This window comes from Mauremys mutica, unplaced genomic scaffold (assembly GCF_020497125.1).
Source record: "Mauremys mutica isolate MM-2020 ecotype Southern unplaced genomic scaffold, ASM2049712v1 000553F_np12_obj, whole genome shotgun sequence".
In the NCBI taxonomy this organism is placed as follows: Eukaryota; Metazoa; Chordata; order Testudines; family Geoemydidae; genus Mauremys; species Mauremys mutica.
In genome coordinates this window covers 110389-137108 of record NW_025423002.1, presented here as the reverse complement: position 1 = coordinate 137108, position 26720 = coordinate 110389, and the positions used below count along the sequence as shown (strand labels likewise).

The following is a 26720-nucleotide window of genomic DNA, read 5'->3' as shown; positions in this document are numbered from 1 at the left end:
GGGGGGGGATGAGGCAGGGGACCCCCCCCCAGGGCTCGGGGCTATTTAAAGGGCTGGGGGGATGAGGCAGGGGAGCCCGGGCCTTTGGAACTAGCCCCCAGCGCCCCCGGCCCGGCCCCGGGGCTCCAGCAGGGGGGCTCTGGTGGCAATTGAAAGGGCCGGGGGCTGCAGTCCCTGCTGGGGGCCCCCGGCCCTTGACCTTGGCCCCGGTACAGCGCTGGGGGGGGCTTGGGCCCCAGTCAGGGGCGTCGGGCGAATCGGCCAGACCCCGGCCCTGGGTGTGTCCCCCCCGTCCCCCCACACACACACGCTGACGCGGGCGGCCGGGATAACTCGCGTTTATTGCTGTCTCCGGATGGAAATTACCACGATCACAGACGGAGCCTGGGGTGGGGGGTGAGGAAGAAGGGGGGGCTCTGGGAATTGGGGGGGGCAGGAAATGGGGGGCTCTGGGAATTGGGGGGCAGGAAACGGGGCTTGGGATGGGGGCAGGAAACGGGGGGCTCGGGATGGGGGCAGGCGCGTCCCCGCTGGTTCGACACAACACAAAACATTAAAGCTGCCACCGTGGAAGACTGATGTGGAATCGCCCCTGGGGTGGGGGGTGGGGGACATGGGACACCCTCTGCGGGGGGGGGGTGATCTGGAGTCACTCTGGATTTAGTCCCCAGCCAGGGGGGTGCTGGGTGGCAGAGGTTTGACTCTTGAGTGGTGGGGGGGATCTTGCTCCCATCATCCACCCCCCCGCCCCTCCCAAAAAAAAAACAGCCCAAGGGGCGGCTGCAGGGGGCCATGACCCCCCCACTGCCAGAGGCTCACCCGCAATCCCCCCCACCGCACCCTGCAGCCCCCCAGCTCCCGCCCCCAGCGGCCTGAGGTTGGGTTGGTACATTGGTGTAGCGCAGACAGACCCCCCCCCGACACAGACACACGCGGACACCCCCCCCCCCCGACACAGACACACCCACCGGCCGGGTCCCCGCGCGACCCCCGGCCTCAAACTCGTTAGCGCTTTGTACAGGCTCCACAATTAAGAAATCCCCCCCCCGATTTATAGATATGTAAATAGCTTCTCTCTATAGAAAATGTGCAAAATATAATCTGCGATCGAGGGCTGGGGGGGCAGGACGCCTGGGTTCGCTGGCTGCGGGCCAAACGGGGGAGCTCCCCTCCCGGAGAACCCAGGCGTCCGGGCTGGTTTGCAGGGGTCCTGCCCCCCCATGGAGCGGCTGTATGATTTGAGTGGCACACGGTACGGGGGGCAAGGGGGCCCCCCAGCCGGGGGCGGCGCTCAGGGTCACATGACGCTCTCCAGGATGACGACTTTCCCCATGTCCTCGGCGCGGGGGCTCAGGCTGCTCAGAGCCCCCACGTTCCCCTCGGGCAGCTTGTACTCCAGGTGGTGCAGCCCCCACACGGGCTGGGTGAGCCGCTGCCAGCGCTGGGGGCAGGGAGAGAGCGGGGTTAACGGGACCCCGGCGTCCGGGAGCCCGGTGCCCCCTCCTCAGAGCCAGGGACAGAACCCAGGCGTCCGGGAGCCCGGTGCCCCCTCCTCAGAGCCAGGGACAGAACCCCGGCGTCCGAGAGCCCAGCCCCCCTCCCAGAGCCGGGGAGAGAGCAGCTCGCCCAGGGCAGTGAGGGGCAGGCAGAGCCCCCCCCTCCAGGCCCGGCTCCCAGCCCCCCCCCGGGCAGAGCCCCCCCCCTCCGGGCCCGGCTCCCAGCCCCCCTCCGGGCAGAGCCCCCCCCCCGGCTCACCTCGGCCAGCGACCCCTTGGCGCGGAGCAGCTTGGCCAGGGCGGTGAGCGGCAGACACAGCATGGAGCTGAGCGCGAAGGCCCAGCCCAGGGCCTCGCCCCACCACGGGTACACGTACGTCTGGTTGTAGATCAGCGGCTTGTAGTAGGCAACGTTGAAGAGGAAAATGCCCTGAGGGGTGCGGGAGACGCGGTGTTAAAACCCAGAGAACCCAGGCGTCCGGGCTCCCAGCCCCCCTGCTCCCACTCCCCTCCCAGAGCCGGGGAGAGAACCCAGGCGTCCGGGCTCCCAGCCCCGCTCCCACTCCCACTCCCCTCTCACAGCTGGGGAGAGAACCCAGGCGTCCGGGCTCCCAGCCCCCCTGCTCCCACTCCCCTCCCAGAGCCGGGGAGAGAACCCAGGCGTCCGGGCTCCCAGCCCCCCGCTCCCACTCCCCTCCCAGAGCCGGGGAGAGAACCCAGGCATCCGGGCTCCCAGCCCACCCTGCTCTAACCACCAGCCCCCACTCCCCTCCCAGAGCCGGGGAGAGAACCAGCTCCTCACTCACTGCCCACCCCCCAGGGAGAGAACCCAGGCGTCCGGGCTCGTACCAGGCAGATGAGGGGCGTCAGAACCATCCAGCACCATTTCATCCAGGGGAAGGGCCGGTAGCCGATCATGCAGGCGATGTCGTCCATGAACCGATCGGCCCCTGGGGGGAAAGGGGTGAGATAGACCCAATAAGCCCCCCCTCCCCCCTGTCTGCTGCGCCCCCCAGTTCACAGCCATGGGCCCATCAACCCCGGCATCCTGCCTGCCGAGCCCAGCTCAGAGCGAGGGGCCATCTGGGCCCCCCCCAGCCCAGCCGGTGCCCCTCACTCCTGACCTGCAGCCCCTGCCAGTCCAGCCCTGCGGGTGCCCCTCACTCCCGACCCGCAGCCCCCCCCCAGCCCAGCCGGTGCTCCTCACTCCCGACCCGCAGCCCCCCCCAGCCCAGCCGGTGCCCCTCACTCCTGACCCGCAGCCCCCCCCAGCCCGGCCGGTGCCCCTCACTCCCGACCCGCAGCCCCCCCCAGCCCTGCGGGTGCCCCTCACTCCCGACCCGCAGCCCCCCCGGGGGCCGGACTTACCGTACACCCAGCCAATCACGACGCATTCCCAGAACGCCTGCCAGAGCAGCGTGGTGCCGCTGGCCGAGTAGTAGTCGAAGAGCTGGAAGACGTACATACCCCCCTAGGGCGGGAGAGAGCAGGAATAAGGGGGGGCCGAGTCCCACGGCGCTGGCAGGGGGTGCCCCTCACTCCCGACCCGCAGCCCCCCCGTACCTCGGTGACCATGGAGAGGTCGATGAAGAAGCAGAGGATGCAGCTCAGGGCGACCGTCACCTCCCGCTGGAACCGGAACGAGCAGCTGGGCGGGAGCAAGTCCAGGATCCCTGTAATGAAACCCTCCACCCCCACAAACTGGGGGGGGGCAGCTTTGAGCCCCAGAGCCCTCGGCGAAATGGGAGAGAACCCAGGCGTCCTGGCTCCCAGCCCCCCTGGCTCCAACCCACCAGCCCCCACTCCCCTCCCAGAGCCGGGAGAGAACCCAGGCGTCCGGGCTCCCAGCCCCCCCCCCCCTCTAACCACTAGACCGCACTCCCCTCCCAGAGCTGGGAGAGAACCCAGGCGTCCTGGCTCCCAGCCCCCCCGGCTCCAACCCACCAGCCCCCACTCCCCTCCCAGAGCCGGGCAGAGAACCCAGGAGTCCGGGCTCCCAGCCCCCCCCCCTCTAACCACCAGCCCCCACTCCCCTCCCAGAGCTGGGAGAGAACCCAGGAGTCCTGGCTCCCAGCCCCGCCCTGCTCTAACCACCAGCCCCCACTCCCCTCCCAGAGCCAGGAGAGAACCCAGGAGTCCTGGCTCCCAGCCCCGCCTGCTCTAACCACCAGCCCCCACTCCCCTCCCAGAACTGGGGAGAGAACCCAGGAGTCCGGGCTCCCAGCACCCACCTGACTGTCCAGTCCAAGGAGCAGCAGCATGATGAAGAACAGAGCCGCCCAGAGGGGAGCGACGGGCATCAGGGTGACAGCTCGGGGATACGCAATGAATGCCAGGCCAGGCCCTGGGGGAGAGAAACGAGGCTAGAACCCAGGAGTCCGGGCTCCCAGCCCCACCCCCAACCCACCAGGCTCCGGCTCCCCTCCAGAGCTGTCACGGTGCCACCCATAAGGCGTTATGGAAATATGCGTATGGATGGATGGGATGTGTGGGGATGGAGGGAGGGATGGATGGAGGGATGGGGGGGGTGTGGGGAGGGGGGGATGGAGGGAGGGAGGGATGGGGTCTGTGGGGAGGGGGTGTGTGGGGATGGGGGGATGGAGGGAGGGAGGGATGGAGGGATGGGGGGTGTGTGGGGATGGGGGGATGGAGGGAGGGAGGGATGGGGTCTGTGGGGATGGGGTGTGTGGGGATGGGTGGGGATGGAGGGAGGGATGGGGGGTCTGTGGGGATGGGGTGTGTGGGGATGGGGGGATGGAGGGAGGGAGGGATGGGGTCTGTGGGGATGGGGTGTGTGGGGATGGGGGGATGGAGGGAGGGAGGGATGGGGTCTGTGGGGATGGGGTGTGTGGGGATGGGGTGTGTGGATGGAGGGAGGGATGGGGTCTGTGGGGATGGGGTGTGTGGGGATGGATGGGGGGATGAATGAGCCCCCCGGCAGCAGCTCTCCGCAGGGCAAACCGCGTTTCTGGGGGGTCAAACCCCCGGGGGCTAGAGGCAGGCTCCCCCCCCCCCCGTGAGCTGCTTTCGGTTCGGGGGGGGGCTGTGGGGCGCGGGGGTCAGAGCGGGGGCTGGGCGGGCGCAGCCGGCGGCTCTGGCTCAGCAGGACGGGGGGGGGGGGCAGAGGTGCTCTGGCCACATCCCGTCACACCGGGAGGGAACCCAGGCGTCCGGGCGGAACTCACCGGATTCCGCCACCTTGGAGATGTCGACCCCCTGCTCCGCCGCCATGAAGCCCAGGATGGAGAACACCACGAAGCCGGCGAAGAAGCTCGTCCCGCTGTTGATCAGGGCGAGGATTATGGCATCTCTGCGGGGAGGAGGGGGGGTTAGAGGCCAGGCCGGGGGGCAGCGGGAGGGGAAATGGGGGGGGCCGGGGGGGCTCACTTGTAGCAGTCGTTGTTGAAGCGGTTGTAGCTGCCCAGGGCTGTCAGGGCGCCCAGGCCGATGGCGTAAGAGAAAAAGATCTGAGTCCCCGCGTCGATCCAGACCTGCATGGAGAGAGCGAGAGAACCCAGGCGTCCGGGCCCCCAGACCCCGGCTCTAACCTCCAGCCCCCTCTCCCTTCCCAGAGCTGGGGAGAGAACCCAGGCGTCCGGGCCCCCAGACCCCACCCCCCTGCTCTGACCCATCAGCCCCCCCTGCCCGAGCCGGGAGAGAACCCAGGCGTCCGGGCTCCCAGTCCCCCCTGCTCTGACCCATCAGCCCCCCCCTCCCCGAGCCAGGAGAGAACCCAGGCGTCCGGGCTCCCAGCCCCCCCTGCTCTGACCCAACAGCCCCCCCTCCCCGAGCCGGGAGAGAACCCAGGCGTCCGGGCCTCCACCCCCCCCTGCTCTAACCACCAGCCCCCACTCCCCAAGCCGGGAGAGAACCCAGGCGTCCGGGCCCCCAGCCCCTCCCCCCGCTGTAAGCAGCGCCAGCGGCAGGGCTGGGACCCAGGCGTCCGGGCGGCCCGTTACCTGGGGGGAGCCCAGCTTGGCCCAGTCGGGTTTGAGATAATAGAGGATCCCGGCGCCGGCGCCGGGCAGCAGGAGCCCCCGGATCAGGAGCACGATCAGCACCACGTAGGGGAATGTAGCAGTGAAATAGACGATCTGCGGGCGGGCGGGGGCGGGGGTCAGGGGGGGCCGCGGGGGGGCTCCTCCCCCGTGTACCCCAGGGGCCCCTGGCAGCTCCCTCTCCCCGGAGCCCCCAGGCCCCCACCTTCCCTTCTCCCCCACCGCCCCCCTCCTTCCCCTCCCCCCCAGACCCCGCCCAGGAGCCCCCCCTCCCCTCCCCCCCAGAGCCCCCCCAGGAGCCCCCCACCCTCCCCTCCCCCCCAGAGCCCCCCCAGGCCCCCACCTTCCCTTCTCCCCCACCGCCCCCCTCCTTCCCCTCCCCCCAGAGCCCCCCGGAGCCCCCACTTCCCCTCCCCCCGAGACCCCGCCCAGGAGCCCCCCCTCCCCTCCCCCCCAGACCCCCCCCAGGAGCCCCCCCCTCCCCTCCCCCCAGACCCCGCCCAGGAGCCCCCCACCCTCCCCTCCCCCCAGACCCCACCCAGGAGCCCCCCCCACCCTCCCCCCCAGGCCCCCACCTTCCCGGTGGACTTGACGCCCTTCCAGACGCAGAAGTAGACCAGCAGCCAGCAGCCCAGCAGGCAGAGCGTCACCTCCCAGTTGATGGCGCCCGGCACCTCCAGGCCGCCCGAGAGCCGCAGCACCCGGTTCCTGCAACGGGGGGGGGGGGGGGGCTCAGCCCGGGGGGGGGGGCCGGGACTCCACCATGGGCACGTGGGGTTAGCCGAGGGGGGGGGTCCCTGGGGGGGGAATGGGGACCCCGAGGGGGGGGGGGGGGTTCCAGGGGGGACGGGGGTCCCCGAGGGGGGATGGGGGTCCCAAAGGGGGATGGGGGGTCCCCGAGGGGGGATGGGGGGTCCCAGGGGGGATGGGGGTCCCCGAGGGGGGGATGGGGGTCCCTGAGGGGGGCACTCACTCCCAGAACTCCAGCACGGGCGAGCGCCCCTCGGGCAGGGGATGGGGGGTCCCCGGGGGGATGGGGGTCCCCAAGGGGGGATGGGGGGGTCCCAGGGGGGATGGGGGTCCCCGAGGGGGGCACTCACTCCCAGAACTCCAGCACGGGCGAGCGCCCCTCGGGCAGGGGATGGGGGGTCCCCGGGGGGATGGGGGTCCCCAAGGGGGGATGGGGGGGTCCCAGGGGGGATGGGGGTCCCTGAGGGGGGCACTCACTCCCAGAACTCCAGCACGGGCGAGCGCCCCTCGGGCAGGGGATGGGGGTCCCCGAGGGGGGATGGGGGTCCCCGAGGGGGGCACTCACTCCCAGAACTCCAGCACGGGCGAGCGCCCCTCGGGCAGGGGATGGGGGGTCCCCGGGGGGATGGGGGTCCCCGAGGGGGGCACTCACTCCCAGAACTCCAGCACGGGCGAGCGCCCCTCGGGCTCACAGCTGCGGTTGCCGGCGCAGCCCGGCGGAGGGAAGCTCTCGGCGCACTCGGGCGTGTTCCAGGTGTGGCCGCAGGTGGCCCAGGGCAGGGGGGCGCTGAAGGAGCTGACCAGGTAGTAGCAGCCCCAGGCCAGCACCATGATGTAGTAGGTGTTGCAGTAAAACACGATCACCATGGAGGCGAAGCCCAGGCCTGTGGGGGGAGAGATTGGGGGGCTGGGAACAGGGCGGGGTCCTGTCCCCTCTGGGGGATGCCGGCTCCGACCCGGGGGGGGATCAGGGGGGCTGGGGCTGGCTCCGACCTGGGGGGGGATCAGGGGGGGCTGGCACCGACACACGGGGGGATCAGGGGGGGCTGGGGCTGGCTCCGACCCGGGGGGGGATCAGGGGGGGATGGGGCTGGCTCGACCCGGGGGGGGATCAGGGGGGGCTGGGGCTGGCTCCGACCCGGGGGGGGGATCAGGGGGGCTGGGGCTGGCTCCGACCCGGGGGGGGATCAGGGGGGCTGGGGCTGGGGCCGGCTCCGACCCGGGGGGGGATCAGGGGGGCTGGGGCTGGCTCCGACCCGGGGGGGATCAGGGGGGGCTGGCTCCGACCTGGGGGGGGATCAGGGGGGCTGGGGATGGGGCCGGCTCCGACCCAGGGGGGGGATCAGGGGGGCTGGGGCTGGGGCCGGCTCCGACCCGGGGGGGGATCAGGGGGGCTGGGGCTGGGGCCGGCTCCGACCCGGGGGGGGATCAGGGGGGCTGGGGATGGGGCCGGCTCCGACCCTGGGGGCTGGCCAGGGCGGGGGGTCACTGACCTTTGAACAGGGGTGCGACGTTCCAGACATTGATGCTCCCGGCTTTCATGAACTGCCCCAGCGAAATCTCCAGGAAGAAAATGGGGACCCCCCCCAGCACCGCGATGAGCAGGTAGGGGATCAGAAAGACACCTGGGGCGGGGCAGAAACGGGGTCAACCGCAGCCTGTGGCCCCCTGCTAGCCCGGCCCCACCCCACTCTGTCGGTGCCCCTCACTCCCGACCTGCAGCCCCTGCCAGCCCAGCCCTGCCCCCCCCCAGCCCTGCCGGTGCCCCTCACTCCCGACCCGCAGCCCCTGCCAGACCAGCCCTGCCCCCCCCCAGCCATGCCGGTGCCCCTCACTCCCGACCCGCAGCCTCCTGCCTCCCCCCAGCCCTGCCAGTGCCCCTCACTCCCGACCCGCAGCCTCCTGCCCACCCCAGCCCTGCCGGTGCCCCTCACTCCCGACCCGCAGCCCCTGTCCCCCCAGCCCTGCTGGTGCCCCTCACTCCCGACCCGCAGCCCCTGTCCCCCCAGCCCCGCCGGTGCCCCTCACTCCCGACCTGCAGCCCCTGTCCCCCCAGCCCCGCCGGTGCCCCTCACTCCCGACCTGCAGCCCCTGCCAGCCTGGCCCTGCCGGTGCCCCTCACTCCCCACCCGCCGGCCCTGCCAGCCCCCCCCCCCGTCTCCTCACTCACATGGGCAGGCGTGAGTCACCCTGGCCATCTCTATTTATAACCTGGCACTCGGCCCCCCCGGGCCCAGGAAGAGGATGAGCCGTGGGCCGATTCCCAAGGGGATTAGGCTGGGGGGGGACTCAGCCGGGATGGGGGCGGGGTCCTGGCTGGGATGAGAAGCCAGACACCTCGGGCCACTGGCCAGGGCGGGGGGAGGCCGGGCCAGGGGCTGCCCGGGGTCCCCCCATGCTGCGTCCCCTTTCCCGGGAAAGGGCAGAGCCACCAGCTGGGGCCGGGGGCCGACGGGACGCGGGTCGGCAGCGACGTCCGACTCCCTGCAGCTCGGCCCCCGCTGCCATCAAAGCAGGATCACCCAGGCCCCCCCCGGACCCCCCAACTCAGGGTTGAGAAACCGGCGGGAACCCAGCACTTCCCGCAGCTGCAACGAACTCGACCCATTTTGTGTTTTAACGCTGCAAATTCGTCGTTCTCCGCACCCGGGGGCACCCGCCCGGGACGCCGGATCCCAGCCGCGGGGCACCGGGGCCGCGGTGATCGGAGCTAGAGAGAAAATCCCCCTGCGCCCCCAGCCGGCCCGTGTGCCACGGGAGCGGGGCAGGGAACGGCTCGCCCGGTCGCCGGCAGCGCGGAGAAATCGGAGGAGAAAGGGCAACGGGGGGAGCTTTGGGGGGAAGCAAAGGGCGGGGGGTGATTCAGGGACACAATTCCCGGCAGGTGGGAAGATCGACCGACGTCGCTTGGGGTTGAAAATGAAACCGTCTGTCGGATTGTTCCCAGAGCAGGAGACGGAGACAAATTCACGTCCAGGAGTTCGGGGGCTGGCGGAGGGGGGGCCGGGGCTCCAGGGGTTTTGCCGCCCCAGCGGCGGGGAAATAAAAGCCGCGATGGCGATCGGGGGCAGCTCCACCGCGACGCCTCCCTGCGAGAGGCGCCGAGGGACCCTGGGGCACCCGCTCCCTGCGCCGCGGCCGGGGCCTGGGGCACCCGCTCCCTGCACCGCGCCCTGGGGCACCCGCTCCCTGCGAGAGGCGCCGAGGGACCCTGGGGCACCCGCTCCCTGCGCCGCAGCCTGGGGCCTGGGGCACCCGCTCCCTGCGCCGGGGCCTGGGGCACCCGCTCCCTGCGCCGCGCCCTGGGGCCTGGGGCACCCGCTCCCTGCGCCGCGCCCTGGGGCACCCACTCCCTGCGCCGCAGCCTGGGGCCTGGGGCACCCGCTCCCTGCGCCGTGGCCTGGGGCCTGGGGCACCCGCTCCCTGCGCCGCGCCCTGGGGCACCCGCTCCCTGCGCCGCGCCCTGGGGCACCCGCTCCCTGCGCCGCAGCCTGGGGCCTGGGGCACCCGCTCCCTGCGCCGTGGCCTGGGGCCTGGGGCACCCGCTCCCTGCGCCGCGCCCTGGGGCTCCCGCTCCCTGCGCCGCGCCCTGGGGCACCCGCTCCCTGCGCCGCGGCCGGGGCCTGGGGCACCCGCTCCCTGCGCCGCGTCCTGGGGCACCCGCTCCCTGCGAGAGACGCCGAGGGACCCTGGGGCACCCGCTCCCTGCGCCGCAGCCTGGGGCCTGGGGCACCCGCTCCCTGCGCCGGGGCCTGGGGCACCCGCTCCCTGCGCCGCGGCCGGGGCCTGGGGCACCCGCTCCCTGCGCCGGGGCCTGGGGCACCCGCTCCCTGCGCCGCAGCCTGGGGCACCCGCTCCCTGCGCCGCAGCCTGGGGCCTGGGGCACCCGCTCCCTGCGCCGCGGCCTGGGGCCTGGGGCACCCGCTCCCTGCGCCGCGCCCTGGGGCACCCGCTCCCTGCGCCGCAGCCTGGGGCACCCGCTCCCTGCGCCGCGCCCTGGGGCCTGGGGCACCCGCTCCCTGCGCCGCACCCTGGGGCCCCCGCTCCCTGCGCCGCGGCCGGGGGCACCCGCTCCCTGCGCCGCACCCTGGGGCCCCCGCTCCCTGCGCCGCGGCCGGGGCCTGGGGCACCCGCTCCCTGCGCCGCGCCCTGGGGCACCCGCTCCCTGCGAGAGGCGCCGAGGGACCCTGGGGCACCCGCTCCCTGCGCCGCAGCCTGGGGCCTGGGGCACCCGCTCCCTGCGCCGCGGCCGGGGCCTGGGGCACCCGCTCCCTGCGCCGCAGCCTGGGGCACCCGCTCCCTGCGCCGCAGCCTGGGGCCTGGGGCACCCGCTCCCTGCGCCGCGCCCTGGGGCACCCGCTCCCTGCGCCGCGCCCTGGGGCACCCGCTCCCTGCGCCGCAGCCTGGGGCCTGGGGCACCCGCTCCCTGCGCCGCGCCCTGGGGCACCCGCTCCCTGCGCCGCGGCCGGGGCCTGGGGCACCCGCTCCCTGCGCCGCGTCCTGGGGCACCCGCTCCCTGCGAGAGACGCCGAGGGACCCTGGGGCACCCGCTCCCTGCGCCGCAGCCTGGGGCCTGGGGCACCCGCTCCCTGCGCCGGGGCCTGGGGCACCCGCTCCCTGCGCCGCGGCCGGGGCCTGGGGCACCCGCTCCCTGCGCCGGGGCCTGGGGCACCCGCTCCCTGCGCCGCGGCCGGGGCCTGGGGCACCCGCTCCCTGCGCCGCGGCCTGGGGCACCCGCTCCCTGCGCCGCCCCCCGGGGCCCCCGCTCCCTGCGCCGCGGCCTGGGCCTGGGGCACCCGCCCCCTGCGCCGCGCCCTGGGGCTGCCGCTCCCTGCGAGCGGCGCCGAGGGACCCTGGGGCACCCGCTCCCTGCGCCGCGCCCTGGGGCACCCGCTCCCTGCGCCGCAGCCTGGGGCCTGGGGCACCCGCTCCCTGCGCCGCAGCCTGGGGCACCCGCTCCCTGCGCCGCGCCCTGGGGCACCCGCTCCCTGCTCCGCGGCCGTTGCCTGGTGCACCCGCTCCCTGCGGCGCGGCCAGGGGCTCCGGGTCCCTGCGCCTAGTCCTGGGGCCTGGGGCACCCGCTCCCTGCGCCGCGCCCTGGGGCACCCGCTCCCTGCGCCGCGCCCTGGGGCCTGGGGCACCCGCTCCCTGCGCCGCGGCCTGGGGCACCCGCTGCCTGCGCCGCGGCCTGGGGCACCCGCTCCCTGCGCCGCGGCCTGGGGCACCCGCTCCCTGCGCCGCGGCCGGGGCCTGGGCCCGGCCCGGTGGGGCCGTCGTGGGAAATCGAAAGGTTAAAATGAAGGTTTCAGGCTGAAAATGAAACATTCGGGAAATTGCTCGTGGCCCCTCGGCAACGGTTCTGCAGCTGGTGGGGAATTGACGGGGGGGGACTGGTTCGTGGAGAGGGATCGTGGGGCCCGGCGAGATCCCAGCGCCCGGCCCAGCAGCTCGGGGAGACCCGCCAGACACAGCGGGAAGGGCCCGGCCCGGCCCCCCAGGCACCCGCTGGATTCGCCCCCCGGCAGCGCCCGGCCCGGCCCCCCAGGCACCCGCTGGATTCGCCCCACGGCAGCGCCCGGCCAGGCCCCCCAGGCACCCGCTGGATTCGCCCCCCGGCAGCGCCCGGCCCCCCAGGCACCCGCTGGATTCGCCCCACGGCAGCGCCCGGCCCCCCAGGCACCCGCTGGATTCGCCCCCCGGCAGCGCCCGGCCCCCCAGGCACCCGCTGGATTCGCCCCACGGCAGCGCCCGGCCCCCCAGGCACCTGCTGGATTCGCCCCACGGCAGCTCCCGGCCAGGCCCCCCAGGCACCCGCTGGATTCGCCCCACGGCAGCGCCCGGCCCCCCAGGCACCCGCTGGATTCGCCCCACGGCAGCGCCCGGCCCGGCCCCCCAGGCACCTGCTGGATTCGCCCCACGGCAGCACCCGGCCAGGCCCCCCAGGCACCCGCTGGATTCGCCCCACGGCAGCGCCCGGCCCCCCAGGCACCTGCTGGATTCGCCCCACGGCAGCACCCGGCCAGGCCCCCCAGGCACCCGCTGGATTCGCCCCCCGGCAGCGCCCGGCCCCCCAGGCACCCGCTGGATTCGCCCCCCGGCAGCGCCCGGCCCGGCCCCCCAGGCACCCGCTGGATTCGCCCCACGGCAGCGCCCGGCCCGGCCCCCCCCGCACCCGCTGGATTCGCCCCCCGGCAGCGCCCGGCCCGGCCCCCCAGGCACCCGCTGGATTCGCCCCCCGGCAGCGCCCGGCCCCCCAGGCACCCGCTGGATTCGCCCCACGGCAGCGCCCGGCCCCCCAGGCACCCGCTGGATTCGCCCCACGGCAGCGCCCGGCCCGGCCCCCCAGGCACCGACAGGATTCGCCCCCCGGCAGCGCCCGGCCCCCCAGGCACCCGCTGGATTCGCCCCCCGGCAGCGCCCGGCCCCCCAGGCACCCGCTGGATTCGCCCCACGGCAGCGCCCGGCCCCCCAGGCACCCGCTGGATTCGCCCCACGGCAGCGCCCGGCCCCCCAGGCACCCCCTGGATTCGCCCCCCGGCAGCGCCCGGCCCCCCAGGCACCCGCTGGATTCGCCCCACGGCAGCGCCCGGCCCCCCAGGCACCCGCTGGATTCGCCCCCCGGCAGCGCCCGGCCCGGCCCCCCAGGCACCCGCTGGATTCGCCCCACGGCAGCGCCCGGCCCCCCAGGCACCCACTGGATTCGCCCCCCGGCAGCGCCCGGCCCCCCAGGCACCCGCTGGATTCGCCCCCCGGCAGCGCCCGGCCCGGCCCCCCGAGCAGTCCGGCCTCGCCTGGGCCCAAGGAGGCCTGGAAACCGGCCTGGTTCCCTGCCCTGCCTGGGGCACCAAGTGTGACAACAGGCACCAGCGGGTGTGTGTCACCGCGTGAGGGTGACAGGCGGTGAGTCAGTGTCAGCCGCTGGGCTGGGCACCGGGCTGGACGGGCGGGGGGGGGGGGGGGGGAGATAGAGGGGGTGGGTGGGGGTGGATAGATAGAGTTATGGGGACGGATACGGGGGGAGTTATGGGGACGGATAGAGAGAGGGAGGGAGGGAGGCAGGGGGTTGTGGGGACGGATACGGGGGGAGGGAGGGGGTTGTGGGGACGGATACGGGGGAGTTATGGGGACGGAGGGAGGGAGGGAGGGAGGGGGTTGTGGGGACGGATACGGGGGGGAGGGAGGGGGTTGTGGGGACAGATACGGGGGGAGGGAGGGGGTTGTGGGGATGGATACGAGGGGGGAGGGAGGGGGTTGTGGGGACAGATACGGGGGGAGGGAGGGGGTTGTGGGGACAGAGAAGCAGGGAGGAGGCTGATGGGGACACACACACAGACGGACGGACGGACGGGGGTCCAGGGGGTGGCTGGCGGGGGGGGGGGGCTACGGGGATTCAGGCCGCGAGGGAACGACTGAGGCGGGGGGGAGGGGCACAGGCAGCGCTGGGGTCCCGCAGGGCAGAGATCGGGGGGGGGGGGGGGGGACGGGAGGGGGCCCACAGGCTGAGGAGGGGTTTGTGGGGTGGGGAGGCCCCTCCCACAGCTGCACTGCCTGTTCCTTGCCCAGCCCCACGCCTGCCCCACGCCCGCCCCACACCCCACGCCCGCCCCACGCCTGCCCCACGCCCGCCCCACGCCCGCCCCACGCCTGCCCCACGCCCCACGCCCGCCAGGCTGCACTTTGCCCGGCAGTGACAGAGCAGTGACACCCAGCGGGGGGGAGGCCTGGCCGTGATCAGCCCCCCACGTGGCCTAGCTGGGACAGGCCTGATTTGGGGTCTTTTTCTTATATAGGCTCCTGTTACCCCCACCCCCCTGATATTTCACACTTCCTGTCTGGTCACCCTAGTCGTACCTACCCCCTGCCCTGCCCTCCCCCTCCCCCAGCCAGGCCCCTGTCCTGCCCTCCCCCTCCGCCAACCAACCCCCTCCCCTCCCCAACCACCCCCCTGCTCTGCCCTCCCCCTCCCCCAGCCAGCCCCCTCCCCCAATCAGGCCCCTGCCCTGCCCTCCCCCTCCCCCTCCCCCAGCCAGCCCCCTGTCCTGCCCTCCCCCTCCGCCAACCAACCCCCTCCCCTCCCCAACCACCCCCCTGCTCTGCCCTCCCCCTCCCCCAGCCAGCCCCCTTCCCCCTCCCCCTCCCCTCCCCTCCCCCAACCAACCCCCTGTCCTGCCCTCCCCCTCCCCCAGCCAGCCCCCTCCCCTCCCCCAACCCCCTGCCCTGCCCTCCCCCTCCCCCAGCCAGCCCCCTCCACTGCCCTCCCTTTCCCCAAACAGCCCCCTCCCCTCCCCGCCCCCCCTCACCTCCGCCGTTCTTGTAGCACAGGTAGGGGAAGCGCCAGACGTTGCCCAGCCCCACGGCGAAGCCCACGCAGGACATCATGAAATCCATCTGCCGCGTCCAGGTCTCGCGCGGGGGCGGCGCGGCGGCGGGGGGCGGCGGGGGGGCCGGCAGGGCTCCCCCCCGGTCCCCTTTGCGGGACACCGCCACCAGCCCCCCCTCCTCCGGCTCCTGGCACATGGCCCCCCCCAGAGGGACGCTGTACACCCCGTTCCCCAGCACGTCCCCTTTGCTCATGGTCCGGTGGGGGGGCGGGTTCGGCCCCCCCAGAGGGGTGGGGGGGTCTGTGGGCGCTGCGGTGGAGGGCTCCGGGCCCCCCCCCAATTTACGAGGCGGGGGTCAGGATCCGGGTCTTGGCCGGGGGGGGGGGAAGAAAGGGGCTGCAATTAAAAATCTCTCCCCCCCCTTGCAAAGAGAGGAGCTGGGGGGGGAGGGGCGCCGGGGGGTGCTGGGGGCGGGGGGTCGCTGCAGCCGCGGGGGGGGGTCAGAAGCAATCCACGAAGCACTTGAAGGTCAGCCTGAAAAATCTCATTGGGGGGGGTCGGGCACGGGGCAGCCCCCCCTGGGCCGGGCCGCGGGGGGAGGGGGCCGAGGCGAGGTCTCTGCGGCGGGGGGGCGGCTGGTGTCCGTCTGTCCTCGGTCTCCGGCGGCCCGTCTGTCCCCGTCCGCCCCCCCCCGGGCTTTATGCAGGCATGGGGTGACGTCACGGCAGCATCACGCCTCGGAGCCGCCCCCCCTCGCCCCCCCCAGCGCTGCCAGGCAGGGGGAGGAGCCGCTATTTCGGGAGCAGCGTGTGACTGGGAGCGGGGGGGGGGGGGACAGCACAGCGCAGCCCCTCCCCCCGCTGCTGGGCTCCCCCCTGTCCCCCCACCTGGGACAGCGCAGCCCCCTCCTCCCCCCCCCCCGCTGCTGGGCTCCCCCCTGTCCCCCCACCTGGGACAGCGCAGCCCCCTCCTCCCCCCCCCCGCTGCTGGGCTCCCCCCGCCCCCCCACCTGGACAGCGCAGCCCCCTCCTCCCCCCCCCGCTGCTGGGCTCCCCCCGCCCCCCCCAGCTGGGACAGCGCGGCCCCCTCCTCCCCCCTCTGCTGGGCCCCCCCCGCCCCCCCCACCTGGGACAGCGCAGCCCCCTCCTCCCCGCCCCCCCCAGCTGGGCTCCCCCCTGCCCCCCCACTGCCGGGATCCCTCCCCCCCTCGAACCCAACTCCTTCCAGCAGGGCCGGCAGATTCCCTCCTCCCGCTGAGATACCCCCAGCTCCCTACAGAGACCCCCCCAGAACTCCTCCCACAGCCCCCACCTGCATCCCCCGCCCCCCATCACTGCCCTGGTGCGATCCCTCCCATAACAAGAGGGGGGCTGTGGGCCAGGACTCCTGGGTTCTCTCCCGGCTCTGGGAGGGGAGTGGGGGCTGGTGGTTACAGTGGTGGTGGGGAGGGGCTGGGAGCCAGGACTCCTGGGTTCTCGCCCGGCTCTGGGAGGGGAGTGAGATCAGGTGGATCAAAGCAGGGCCCGGACTCCTGGGTTCTCCAGCCCTGTCTGTGGCCTGATCGGGGAGCAGCAGCGGTATTAGGACGCCCTCTGGTGGCCACTTCCCGCAGCGCATACAACCCCCCTCCCCCCATCTTCCCCACAGCCGCCTTCCCCCCCCCCTAGCACTAGAACCCGCCCCCCGGGCTGGGGATGGACCCCAGGCGTCAGGGCTTCCAGCCCCCCCCCCACACTCTAACCACTAGAACCCGCCCCAGCTGGGGATGGAACCCAGGTTTCCGGGCTCCCAGCCCCTCCCCCCCACTCTAAGCACTAGAAACCCCCCCCCAGCTGGGGATGGACCCCAGGCTTCCAGCCCCCCCCCACTCTAACCACTAGAACCCGCCCCTCCCCCCCCCGGGCTGGGGACAGAACCCAGGTGTCCGGGCTCCCAGCCCCTCCCCCCCACTCTAACCACTAGAACCCGCCCCTCCCCCCCCCCCGGGCTGGGGACAGAACCCAGGTGTCCGGGATCCCAGCCCCCCCCCCAACACTAGAACACCCCCCCCCGGGCTGGGAACGGAACCCAGGTGTCCGGGCTCCCAGCCCCGCCTCCCCACTCTAATCACTAGAACCCCCCCCCATGTGGGGATGGAACCCAGGTGTCCAGGATCCCAGCCCCCCCGCACACTCTAAGCACTAGAACCCCCCCCCGCTGGGGATGGAACCCAGGTGTCCGGGATCCCAGCCCCCCCCCCCACTCTAAGCACTAGAACCCCCCCCAGCTGGGACTGGAACCCAGGTGTCCGGGATCCCAGCCCCCGCCCCCCCAGCTCTAACACTAGAACACGCCCCCCACGCCCGGCCTGGGGACGGAACCCAGGCGATCGGGCGTCCGCGTGGGAAATTCAGCCCCCCCCCCCCCCCCGTCTGGTTGGCTTCCAGAAATCCTGCCATTTCCTTACATGGCAGGAGCGCGGGGCCGGGCGCGGGGGGGCGGGGAGAGCGGCGGGGGGGGGGCTAAGGGACCGATTCCGGGAGAAGCTGCAGGGGGCTCAGGTCCAGCTGGTAGGTGCCAGAACCCCCTGGGAGGGGAGGCGGGGAGCCCGGACGCCTGGGTTCTCTGGGGGAGGGGGTGTAGCAGTGGTGCGAGGCGCGGGGCTGGCAGCGGGGTGGGGCATGGGGGTCTATGGGCTGAGGGGGAGGGGGAGTTGTGTTACCCTGGCTCTGTGTGTTGCGTGGGTGGATAGATGTGGTGTGTATGGGGGGGGTTGTGTTACCCTGGCTGTGTGTGTGGATAGATGTGCTGTGTAGGGGCGGTTGTGTTTCCCTGGCTGTGTGTTGTGTGGGTGGATAGATGTGGTGTGTAGGGGCGGTTGTGTTATCCTGGCTGTGTGTTGTGTGGGTGGATAGATGTGGTGTGTAGGGGCGGTTGTGTTACCCTGGCTGTGTGTTCTGTGGGTGGATAGATGTGGTGTGTAGGGGCGGTTGTGTTATCCTGGCTGTGTGTTGTGTGGGTGGATAGATGTGGTGTGTAGGGGCGGTTGTGTTACCCTGGCTGTGTGTTGTGTGGGTGGATAGACGTGGTGTGTAGGGGCAGTTGTGTTATCCTGGCTGTGTGTTGTGTGGGTGGATAGATGTGGTGCATATGGGGGGTTGTGTTACCCTGGCTGTGTGTTGTGGGGGTGGATAGATGTGGTGTGTAGGGGCGGTTGTGTTACCTGGGGTGTGTGTTGTGTGGGTGGATAGATGTGGTGTGTAGGGGCGGTTGTGTTATCCTAGCTGTGTGTGGTGTGGGTGGATAAATGTGGTATGTAGGGCGGGGTTGTGTTACCCTGGCTGTGTGTTGTGGGGGTGGATAGATGTGGTGTGTAGGGGCGGTTGTGTTATCCTGGCTGTGTGTTGTGGGGGTGGACAGATGTGGTGTGTATGGGGGGTTGTGTTTCCCTGGCTGTGTGTTGTGTGGGTGGATAGATGTGGTGTGTGAGGGGGTTGTGTTACCCTGGCTGTATCTGTTGTGTGTGTTGATAGATGTGGTGTGTATGGGGGGTTGTGTTACCCTGGCTGTGTGTTGTGGGGGTGGATAGATGTGGTGTGTAGGGGCGGTTGTGTTTCCCTGGCTGTGTGTGTTGTATGGGTGGATAGATCTAGTGTGTAGGGGCGGTTGTGTTTCCCTGGCTGTGTGCTGTGTGGGTGGATAGACGTGGTGTGTAGGGGCAGTTGTGTTACCCGGGCTGTGTGTTGTGTGGGTGGATAGATGTGGTGTGTAGGGGCGGTTGTGTTACCTGGGCTGTGTGTTGTGTGGGTGGATAGATGTGGTGTGTAGGGGGGGTCGTGTTACCCTGGCTGTGTGTTGTGTGGGTGGATAGATGTGGTGTGTAGGGGGGGGTTGTGTTTCCCTGGCTGTGTGTTGTGTGGGTGGATAGATGTGGTGTGTAGGGGCGGTTGTGTTACCCGGGCTGTGTGTTGTGTGGGTGGATAGATGTGGTGTGTAGGAGCGGTTGTGTTATCCTGGCTGTGTGTTGTGTGGGTGGATAGATGTGGTGTGTAGGAGCGGTTGTGTTATCCTGGCTGTGTGTTGTGTGGGTGGATAGATGTGGTGTGTAGGGGCGGTTGTGTTATCCTGGCTGTGTGTTATGTAGGTGGATAGATGTGGTGTGTAGGGGCGGTTGCGTTACCCTGGCTGTGTGTTGTGTGGGTGGATAGATGTGGTGTGTAGGGGCGGTTGTGTTACCCTGTCTGTGTGTTATGTAGGTGGATAGATGTGGTGTGTAGTGGAGGTTGTGTTATCCTGGCTGTGTGTTGTGGGGGTGGATAGATGCGGTGTGTAGGGGGGGTTGTGTTACCCTGGCTGTGTGCTGTATGGGTGGATAGATCTAGTGTGTAGGGGCGGTTGTGTTTCCCTGGCTGTGTGTTGTGTGGGTGGATAGATGTGGTGTGTAGGGGCGGTTGTGTTACCCGGGCTGTGTGTTGTGTGGGTGGATAGATGTGGTGTGTAAGGGCGGTTGTGTTTCCCTGGCTGTGTGTTGTGTGGGTGGATAGATGTGGTGTGTAGGGGCGGTTGTGTTACCCGGTCTGTGTGTTGTGTGGGTGGATAGATTTGGTGTGTAGGAGCGGTTGTGTTATCCTGGCTGTGTGTTGTGTGGGTGGATAGATGTGGTGTGTAGGGGCGGTTGTGTTACCCTGGCTGTGTGTTGTGGGGGTGGATAGATGTGGTGTGTAGGGGGGGTTGTGTTACCCTGGCTGTGTGTTGTGGGGGTGGATAGATGTGGTGTGTAGGGGCGGTTGTGTTACCCTGGCTGTGTGTTGCGTGGGTGGATAGATGTGGTGTGTGGGGGGGTTGTGTTACCCTGGCTGTGTCTGTTGTGTGTGTTGATAGATGTGGTGTGTATGGGGGGTTGTGTTACCCTGGCTGTGTGTTGTGTGGGTGGATAGATGTGGTGCTTATGGGGGGGTTGTGTTACCCTGCCTGTGTGTTGTGTGGGTGGATAGATGTGGTGTGTATCTGGAGGTTGTGTTGCCCTGGCTGTGTGTGTTGTGTGGGTGGATAGATGTGGTGTGTAGGGGGGGTTGTGTTACCCTGGCTGTGTGTTGTGGGGGTGGATAGATGTGGTGTGCAGGGGCGGTTGTGTTACCCTGGCTGTGTGTTGCGTGGGTGGATAGATGTGGTGTGGGGGGGGGGTTGTGTTACCCTGGCTGTGTGTGTTGTATGGGTGGATAGATGTGGTGTGTAGGGGCGGTTGTGTTTCCCTGGCTGTGTGTTGTGGGGATGGATGGATGTGGTGTGTGGGGGGGGTTGTGTTACCCTGGCTGTGTGTTGTGGGGTGGATAGATGTGGTGTGTAGGGGGGGGGTTGTGTTACCCTGGCTGTGTGTTGTGGGGTGGATAGATGTGGTGTGTAGGGGGGGGTTGTGTTACCCTGGCTGTGTGTTGTGGGGTGGATAGATGTGGTGTATAGGGGGGGGGTTGTGTTACCCTGGCTGTGTGTGTTGTATGGGTGGATGGATGTGGTGTGTAGGGGCGGTTGTGTTACCCGGGCTGTGTGTTGTGGGGGTGGATAGATGTGGTGTGTAGGGGGGGGGTTGTGTTACCCTGGCAGTGTGTTGTGGGGTGGATAGATGTGGTGTGTGGGAGCGGTTGTGTTACCCTGGCTGTGTGTTGTGGGGTGGATAGATGTGGTGTGTAGGGGGGGTTGTGTTACCCTGGCAGTGTGTTGTGGGGTGGATAGATGTGGTGTGTAGGGGGTGGTTGTGTTACCCTGGCTGTGTGTTGTGGGGTGGATAGATGTGGTGTGTAGGGGGGGTTGTGTTACCCTGGCAGTGTGTTGTGGGGTGGATAGATGTGGTGTATAGGGGCGGTTGTGTTTCCCTGGCTGTGTGTTGTGGGGGTGGATAGATGTGGTGTGTGGGGGGGGTTGTGTGACCCTGGCTGTGTGTTGTGTGGGTGGATAGATGTGGTGTGTAGGAGCGGTTGTGTTATCCTGGCTGTGTGTTGTGTGGGTGGATAGATGTGGTGTGCGGGGGGGTTGTGTGACCCTGGCTGTGTGTTGTGGGGTGGATAGATGTGGTGTGGGGGGGGAGCACCCCCACACGCCCCATCCGTCCCCTCCCGTCACTGATTGCAGACCCGCACCCTGACCCTCCCCCCCCCGGATCCTTTCACCCCCTTTTTGCCTCCCATTCAGCACTTCACCATGGAGGGTCCCTGGCTCGGCTGGGGGGGGGCTGGGCACGGTGACCCCAGGCTTGGGGGGGTCTAGCAGACTCCCAGGCCCTTCTGCAGTCCCATGGGAAGGTTCCCCCCAGTTCCTGCCCCCCCAACAATGCCCTGCTCAGTGCATCTCGTCTTCAACCCCTAGCGGTTTTGAACAGGACGCCTGGGTTCCCTCTCCGGCTCTGGGAGGGCAGGGGGGGCTGGGGGGTCAGGGCAGGGGGGGCTGGGAGCCCGGACTCCTGGGTTCTCCCCTGGCTCTGGGAGGGCAGTGGGGTCTAGTGGTTAGAGCTGTGGGGGGCTGGGAGCCCGGACTCCTGGGTTCCCTCTCCGGCTCTGGGAGGGGAGTGGGGGCTGGGGGGTCAGGGCAGGGGGGGCTGGGAGTCCGGACTCCTGGGTTCCCTCTCCGGCTCTGGGAGGGGAGTGGGGGCTGGGGGGTCAGGGCAGCGGGTGCTGGGAGCCCGGACTCCTGGGTTCTCTCCTGGCTCTGGGAGGGGAGTGGGGGCTGGGGGGTCAGGGCAGGGGGTGCTGGGAGCCCGGACTCCTGGGTTCTCTCCTGGCTCTGGGAGGGCAGTGGGGGCTGGGGGGTCAGGGCAGCGGGGGCTGGGAGCCCGGACTCCTGGGTTCTCTCCCGGCTCTGGGAGGGCAGTGGGGGCTGGGGGGTCAGGGCAGGATTCTGGGCCCAACCCATGGGGCTGCCCTGCCCTCTCTCCCTAGTGCCCGGCAGACCCACGTGCTGTGCTGATGGGTGAGAGCTGGAGGAAAACCACGGAGGAGATCGGCACCGTCTATGACATCAAGGAGAAACTTGGGGCGTGAGTCACCCGGCATGGGGGGGGGGCGCAAATCCTGGGGAGGGGTTAATAGACTGGGGGCAGGTTGGGGGCAGCTGGGAGCCCGGACTCCTGGGTTCTCTCCTGGGCCTGGGAGGGGAGGGGGGGCTGGTGGAGTAGAGCGGGGGGGGGGGCTGGGAGCCCGGACTCCTGGGTTCTCTCCCCGGCGTCTCTGCCTCAGCATTGCTGGGTTGGGGGGAGCCGCCCATGTCGCTGTGTCCCGCAGGGGGGCCTTCTCGGAGGTGTTCCTGGCCCAGGATCGGGGCTCCCAGCGGCTGGTGGCTCTGAAGTGTATCCCCAAGAAGGCGCTGCGGGGCAAGGAGGTGGCTGTGGAGAATGAAATCGCCGTGCTCAGGAAGTAAGGGGGGGCGGGGGGGCAGTGATCAGAGGGGGCCTTGGGGGTGTTGAGGGTGGTCAGGAGCTGGGGGGAGGGGTGTGTGGATGGGGGGGTGGGTTTGGGGAGCAGGGGGGAGGGGTGTGTGGATGGGGAGCAGGGGGGAGGGGTGTGTGGCTGGGCGGGGGTGGGTTTGGGGAGCAGGGGGAGGGGTGTGTGGATGGGGAGCAGGGGGGAGGGGGTATGGCTGGGCGGGGGTGGGTTTGGGGAGCAGGGGGAGGGGTGTGTGGATGGGGAGCAGGGGGAGGGGTGTGTGGCTGGGGGGGTGGGTTTGGGGAGCAGGGGGAGGGGTGTGTGGATGGGGAGCAGGGGGAGGGGGTGTGGCTGGGCGGGGGTGGGTTTGGGGAGCAGGGGGAGGGGTGTGTGGATGGGGAGCAGGGGGAGGGGGTGTGGCTGGGGGAGCTGGGGGCGGGTTTGGGGGCTCAGGGGCTGTTTTGGGGGGCTGAACCCCCTCACAGCCCCGGCTCTCTGCTCCGTTGCAGGGTCCATCATGAGAACATTGTGGCTCTGGAGAACATCCATGAAACTCCCACGCACCTGTACCTGGCCATGCAGCTGTGAGCCTGGACGCCTGGGTTCTGCTGGGGGAGGGGCTGGTTCTTAGAGCGGGGGGGGGGGGCTGGGAGCCAGGACTCCTGGGTTCTCTCCCTGGCTCTGGGAGGGGAGGAGGTTGGGAGCCAGGACTCCTGGGTTCTCTCCTGGGCTCGGGGAGGGGAGGAGGTTGGGAGCCCGGACGCCTGGGTTCTCTCCCCAGCTCAGGGGGGGGGGGGTCTGGAGCCCGGACGCCTGGGTTCTCGCTCACGGGGGTCTCCGGCAGGGTGACGGGGGGGGAGCTGTTTGACCGGATCGTCGAGCGGGGGCACTACACGGAGCGGGACGCCAGCCGCCTCGTCCGGCAGGTGCTAGAGGCCGTGAGCTACCTGCACCAGCTGGGGATCGTGCACCGCGACCTCAAGGCGAGAGGCGGGGCCGTGGGGAGGGGGCGTGGCCTCAGAGGGGCCTGGGGCGGGGATTCAGAGACCAGGGGCGGGGCCGCGGGGAGGGGGCGTGGCATCAGAGGGGCCTGGGGCGGGGATTCAGAGACCAGGGGCGGGGCCGCGGGGAGGGGGCGTGGCCTCAGAGGGGCCTGGGGCGGGGATTCAGAGACCAGGGGCGGGGCCGCGGGAGGGGGCGTGGTCTCAGAGGGACCTGGGGGCGGGGATTCAGAGGCCAGGGGCGGGGCCGCGGGGAGGGGGCGTGGTCTCAGAGGGACCTGGGGGCGGGGATTCAGAGATCAGGGGCGGGGCCGTGGGGAGGGGGCGTGGTCTCAGTGGGGCCCTGGGTGGAGGCGGAGTCTCAGAGGGGGTGGGGTACATGGTGAGGTGGGGGATCTGAGAGGGGATGGGGGTTCGGGGCGGAGTTACAGGGCATGGGGGGATTGTGGGTGGAGTCCGTGGCGGGGAGGGAGGGAGGGGGGGCGGCGCTCTGGGGTGGGGTCATGGGGGGGCTGCAAGGAGGGGTTGGGGGGTCTCTGCCCAGCGTAACCCCCCCGTGCCCCCCAGCCCGAGAACCTGCTCTACGCCAGCCCCTGCGAGGACGCCAAGATCATGATCACGGATTTCGGGCTCTCCAAGGTGGAGTCGGACGGGGTGATGGCCACAGCCTGCGGGACCCCCGGCTACGTGGGTGAGGGGCCCGGGGCAGCTCTGGGGGGGGGGGGCCGGGCAGGCGGGGGCAGTTTGGGGGGGCTGGGGCAGTGACTCCCCTCTCTCGCCCGCCAGCCCCCGAGCTCCTGGAGCAGAAGCCGTACGGGAAAGCCGTGGATTCCTGGGCACTGGGCGTCATCTCCTACATCCTGTAAGTCCCGCCCTTGCCGGGGGAGGGGGGAGAGAACCCAGGCGTCCGGGGGGCACCACAACCAGACGTTCCCACAGCACACCTGGCCCCACAGAATGGGACCCAGGCGTCCGGGGTGGCAAACAGGACCCAGGCGTCCGGGCCGGTATCTCGGGAGGGGAAGAGACATGGAGCAGGGGACCCAGGCGTCCGGGCCGGTGTCTCTGGGGTGTGGGGAGACATGGGGCAGGGGACCCAGGTGTCCGGGCCGGTGTCTCTGGGGAGTGGGGGAGACATGGGGCAGGGGACCCAGGCGTCCGGGCCGGTGTCTCTGGGGAGTGGGGGAGACATGGGGCAGGGGACCCAGGCGGCTGGGAGGGCTGTGGGGGGCACTGGCCCCCAGGGGAAGGGGTGTCCATGGGGGAGGGGTGCCCCATCTCTCACCCCCCCATGCCCCCCCAGGCTGTGTGGTTACCCCCCCTTCTACGATGACAACGACTCCGAACTCTTCGCCCAGATCCTCAAAGGGGAGTTCGAGTTCGACTCACCCTATTGGGACGACATCTCGGATTCGGGTGAGTCCCTGTGGGGGGGCCTGGGGGGCAGGCAGGGGAACCTGGGGGGCTCCCCCATATGGGAGTGGGGGATCCCCTATGGCAGGGAGTCCCCAGCTCACAGGGACCCCCCCTCTGCCCCCAGCCAAGGATTTCATCCAGCAGCTGCTGCAGCGGGACCCCGAGAAGCGCTACACGTGCGACCAGGCCCTGCAGCACCCGTGGTGAGCGGCCCTCCCTGGGACGAGAGGGGGTGGGGGGTCCCCCTCCAGAGCCCCCTGACCTTTCACCTCTGACCCCCCTCAACCCAGGATCGCGGGGGACACGGCCCTGGACAAAAACATTCACGGCTCCGTCAGCGAACAGATCCAGAAAAACTTCGCCAGGACTCAGTGGAAGGTGAGCCCCGGACGCCTGGGTCCTGTTCCCCCACCCCGGATGCCTGGGTCCCTTATCCTTGCCCGAGATGCCTGGGTCCCATCCCCAGAGGGTGGGTGCCCTGGGGGTCCCCCTAGGGGTTAGCCGTCCCGGACGCCTGGGTCACGTCCCCAGAGGGGGGGGCGTGCACTGGGGGTCCCCCTAGGGGTTAGCCGTCCCGGACGCCTGGGTCACGTCCCCAGAGGGGGGGGCGTGCACTGGGGGTCCCCCTGGGGGTTAGCCGTCCCGGACGCCTGGTCCCATCCCCAGAGGGTGGGTGCCCTGGGGGTCTCCCTGGGGGTTAGCCGTCCCGGACGCCTGGGTCCCGTCCTCAGAGGGGGGGTATCCTGGGGGTCTCCCTGGGGGTTAGCCGTCCCGGACGCCTGGGTCCCGTCCTCAGAGGGGGGGTATCCTGGGGGTCTCCCTGGGGGTTAGCTGTCCCGGATGCCTGGGTCCCGTCCCCAGAGGGGGGGCGTGCACTGGGGGTCCCCCTAGGGGTTAGCCGTCCCGGACGCCTGGGTCACGTCCCCAGAGGGGGGGGCGTGCACTGGGGGTCCCCCTGGGGGTTAGCCGTCCCGGACGCCTGGGTCCCGTCCCGGGCGGGGGCTCACGCGGGATGTTCTCTGTGCCCCCAGCGAGCTTTCAACGCCACGTCCTTCCTGCGCCACATCACCAAGCTGGGGCAGGGCCCCGAGGCCGACGAGCCGGAGGAGGAGGCACCCGGGGGGCAGAGCGGGGGCTGGTGACCCCAGAGGTGAGAACAGGGATTGGCCCCGCCCCTCTCTAGCCACGCCCCAGCACAGACCCCTGCACCTGGCCACGCCCACCTGGCCACGCCCCCGCACAACCCCTGCACCTGGCCACGCCCACCTGGCCACGCCCCCGCACAACCCCTGCATCTGGCCACACCCACTTGGCCACGCCCCCAGCACAACCCCTGCACCTGGCCACACCCACCTGGCCACGCCCCAGTGGAGCTCCACTGGCCACGCCCACGGTACAAGGTTTAGCCCCGCCCCCACACAGGGGCTGGCCACCAGAGAGGGGAGAACAGGCCTGGCCCCCCTGCAGTGACCCCCCCCAGCCCACAGGGTCCCCCCTTGCCCCCCCCCCCGTGCTCATGGTCTCCCCCCTTTTCTCCTGGCAGGTGCTGGCGTCTGCATGAGCCGCCCAACTGCATGAAGGACCAAACCCCAGACCCAGCCGCCACCTCTGGGGCTGCGGCATCCTGGGACCACATGCCCCCCCCGCCTCTCCCAACTCACCCCCTGCCCCCCCGCCCCGCGACCGGAGCGAGCTGAGGCATGGATGGGGAGGTGTTAAAGGGAGAAAAAGTCCCCCCCGCCTCCCCCGGCACCACAGACTGCAATGAGACGTGGGCTGCGGGTTGGGAGTGAGGGGCACCAACAGAACGGGGGGGGGCAGGGCTGGGCTGGCAGGGGCTGCGGGTCGGGAGTGAGGGGCACCGGTGGGGTGGGGGGAGGGGTGGGGGCACTTTTGCATCCCATGGTTTGTCAATAATAAAACCTGTCAAACGAGCTGGGGCATATCAGAGTTTTGTGCCCATCGACCCTGGTATCCTGCCTGGCACCCAGCTCACACCCATGGGGCTGGTGGTTAGAGCGGGGGGGGGGCTGGGAGCCCGGACTCCTGGGTTCTCTCCCCGGCTCTGGGAGGGGAGTGGGGGCTGGTGGTTAGAGCAGGGGGGCTGGGAGCCAGGACTCCTGGGTTCTCTCCCCGGCTCTGGGAGGGGAGTGGGGGATGGTGGTTAGAGCAGGGGGGGCTGGGAGCCAGGACTCCTGGGTTCTCTCCCCGGCTCTGGGAGGGGAGTGGGGGCTGGTGGTTAGAGCAGGGGGGCTGGGAGCCCGGACTCCTGGGTTCTCTCCTGGCTCTGGGAAGGGAGTGGGGGCTGGTGGTTAGAGCAGGGGGGCTGGGAGCCAGGACTCCTGGG

General features: G+C 70.9%; 2 protein-coding genes across 4 annotated transcripts; one reads left to right on the top strand and one right to left on the bottom strand.

Moving 5' to 3' along the window:
* Window positions 1-1152: 1152 nt before the first annotated feature.
* Window positions 1153-15215, bottom strand: SLC6A8 (solute carrier family 6 member 8). Of its 2 annotated transcripts, none has more exons than XM_045000621.1 (13): window positions 14545-15215; window positions 7738-7869; window positions 6897-7128; window positions 6070-6202; window positions 5456-5590; window positions 4884-4987; window positions 4682-4806; window positions 3728-3840; window positions 3060-3197; window positions 2865-2967; window positions 2346-2446; window positions 1756-1926; window positions 1153-1441 (listed from the first exon to the last, which is right to left on the bottom strand). In XM_045000621.1, the coding sequence occupies exons 1-13, from the start codon at window positions 14816-14818 to the stop codon at window positions 1298-1300; spliced, it is 1905 nt and encodes a 634-aa protein (XP_044856556.1). In that variant the 5' UTR covers window positions 14819-15215; the 3' UTR covers window positions 1153-1297. The 2 variants fall into 2 exon arrangements, with proteins under 2 accessions (XP_044856556.1, XP_044856557.1); XM_045000622.1 differs by lacking the exon at window positions 14545-15215 and adding an exon at window positions 8415-8752.
* On the top strand, window positions 14607-26073 carry PNCK (pregnancy up-regulated nonubiquitous CaM kinase). 2 transcript variants are annotated; one of them, XM_045000623.1, is made up of 12 exons: window positions 14607-14645; window positions 21474-21571; window positions 21816-21947; window positions 22466-22540; window positions 22801-22939; window positions 23525-23648; window positions 23744-23819; window positions 24261-24373; window positions 24498-24576; window positions 24664-24751; window positions 25405-25523; window positions 25917-26073. In XM_045000623.1, exons 1-11 carry the CDS (start codon window positions 14622-14624, stop codon window positions 25513-25515), a joined length of 1059 nt encoding a protein of 352 aa, XP_044856558.1. In that variant the 5' UTR covers window positions 14607-14621; the 3' UTR covers window positions 25516-25523; window positions 25917-26073. The 2 variants fall into 2 exon arrangements, with proteins under 2 accessions (XP_044856558.1, XP_044856559.1); XM_045000624.1 differs by lacking the exon at window positions 14607-14645 and adding an exon at window positions 17052-17114.
* The last annotated feature ends 647 nt before the right edge of the window (window positions 26074-26720 follow it).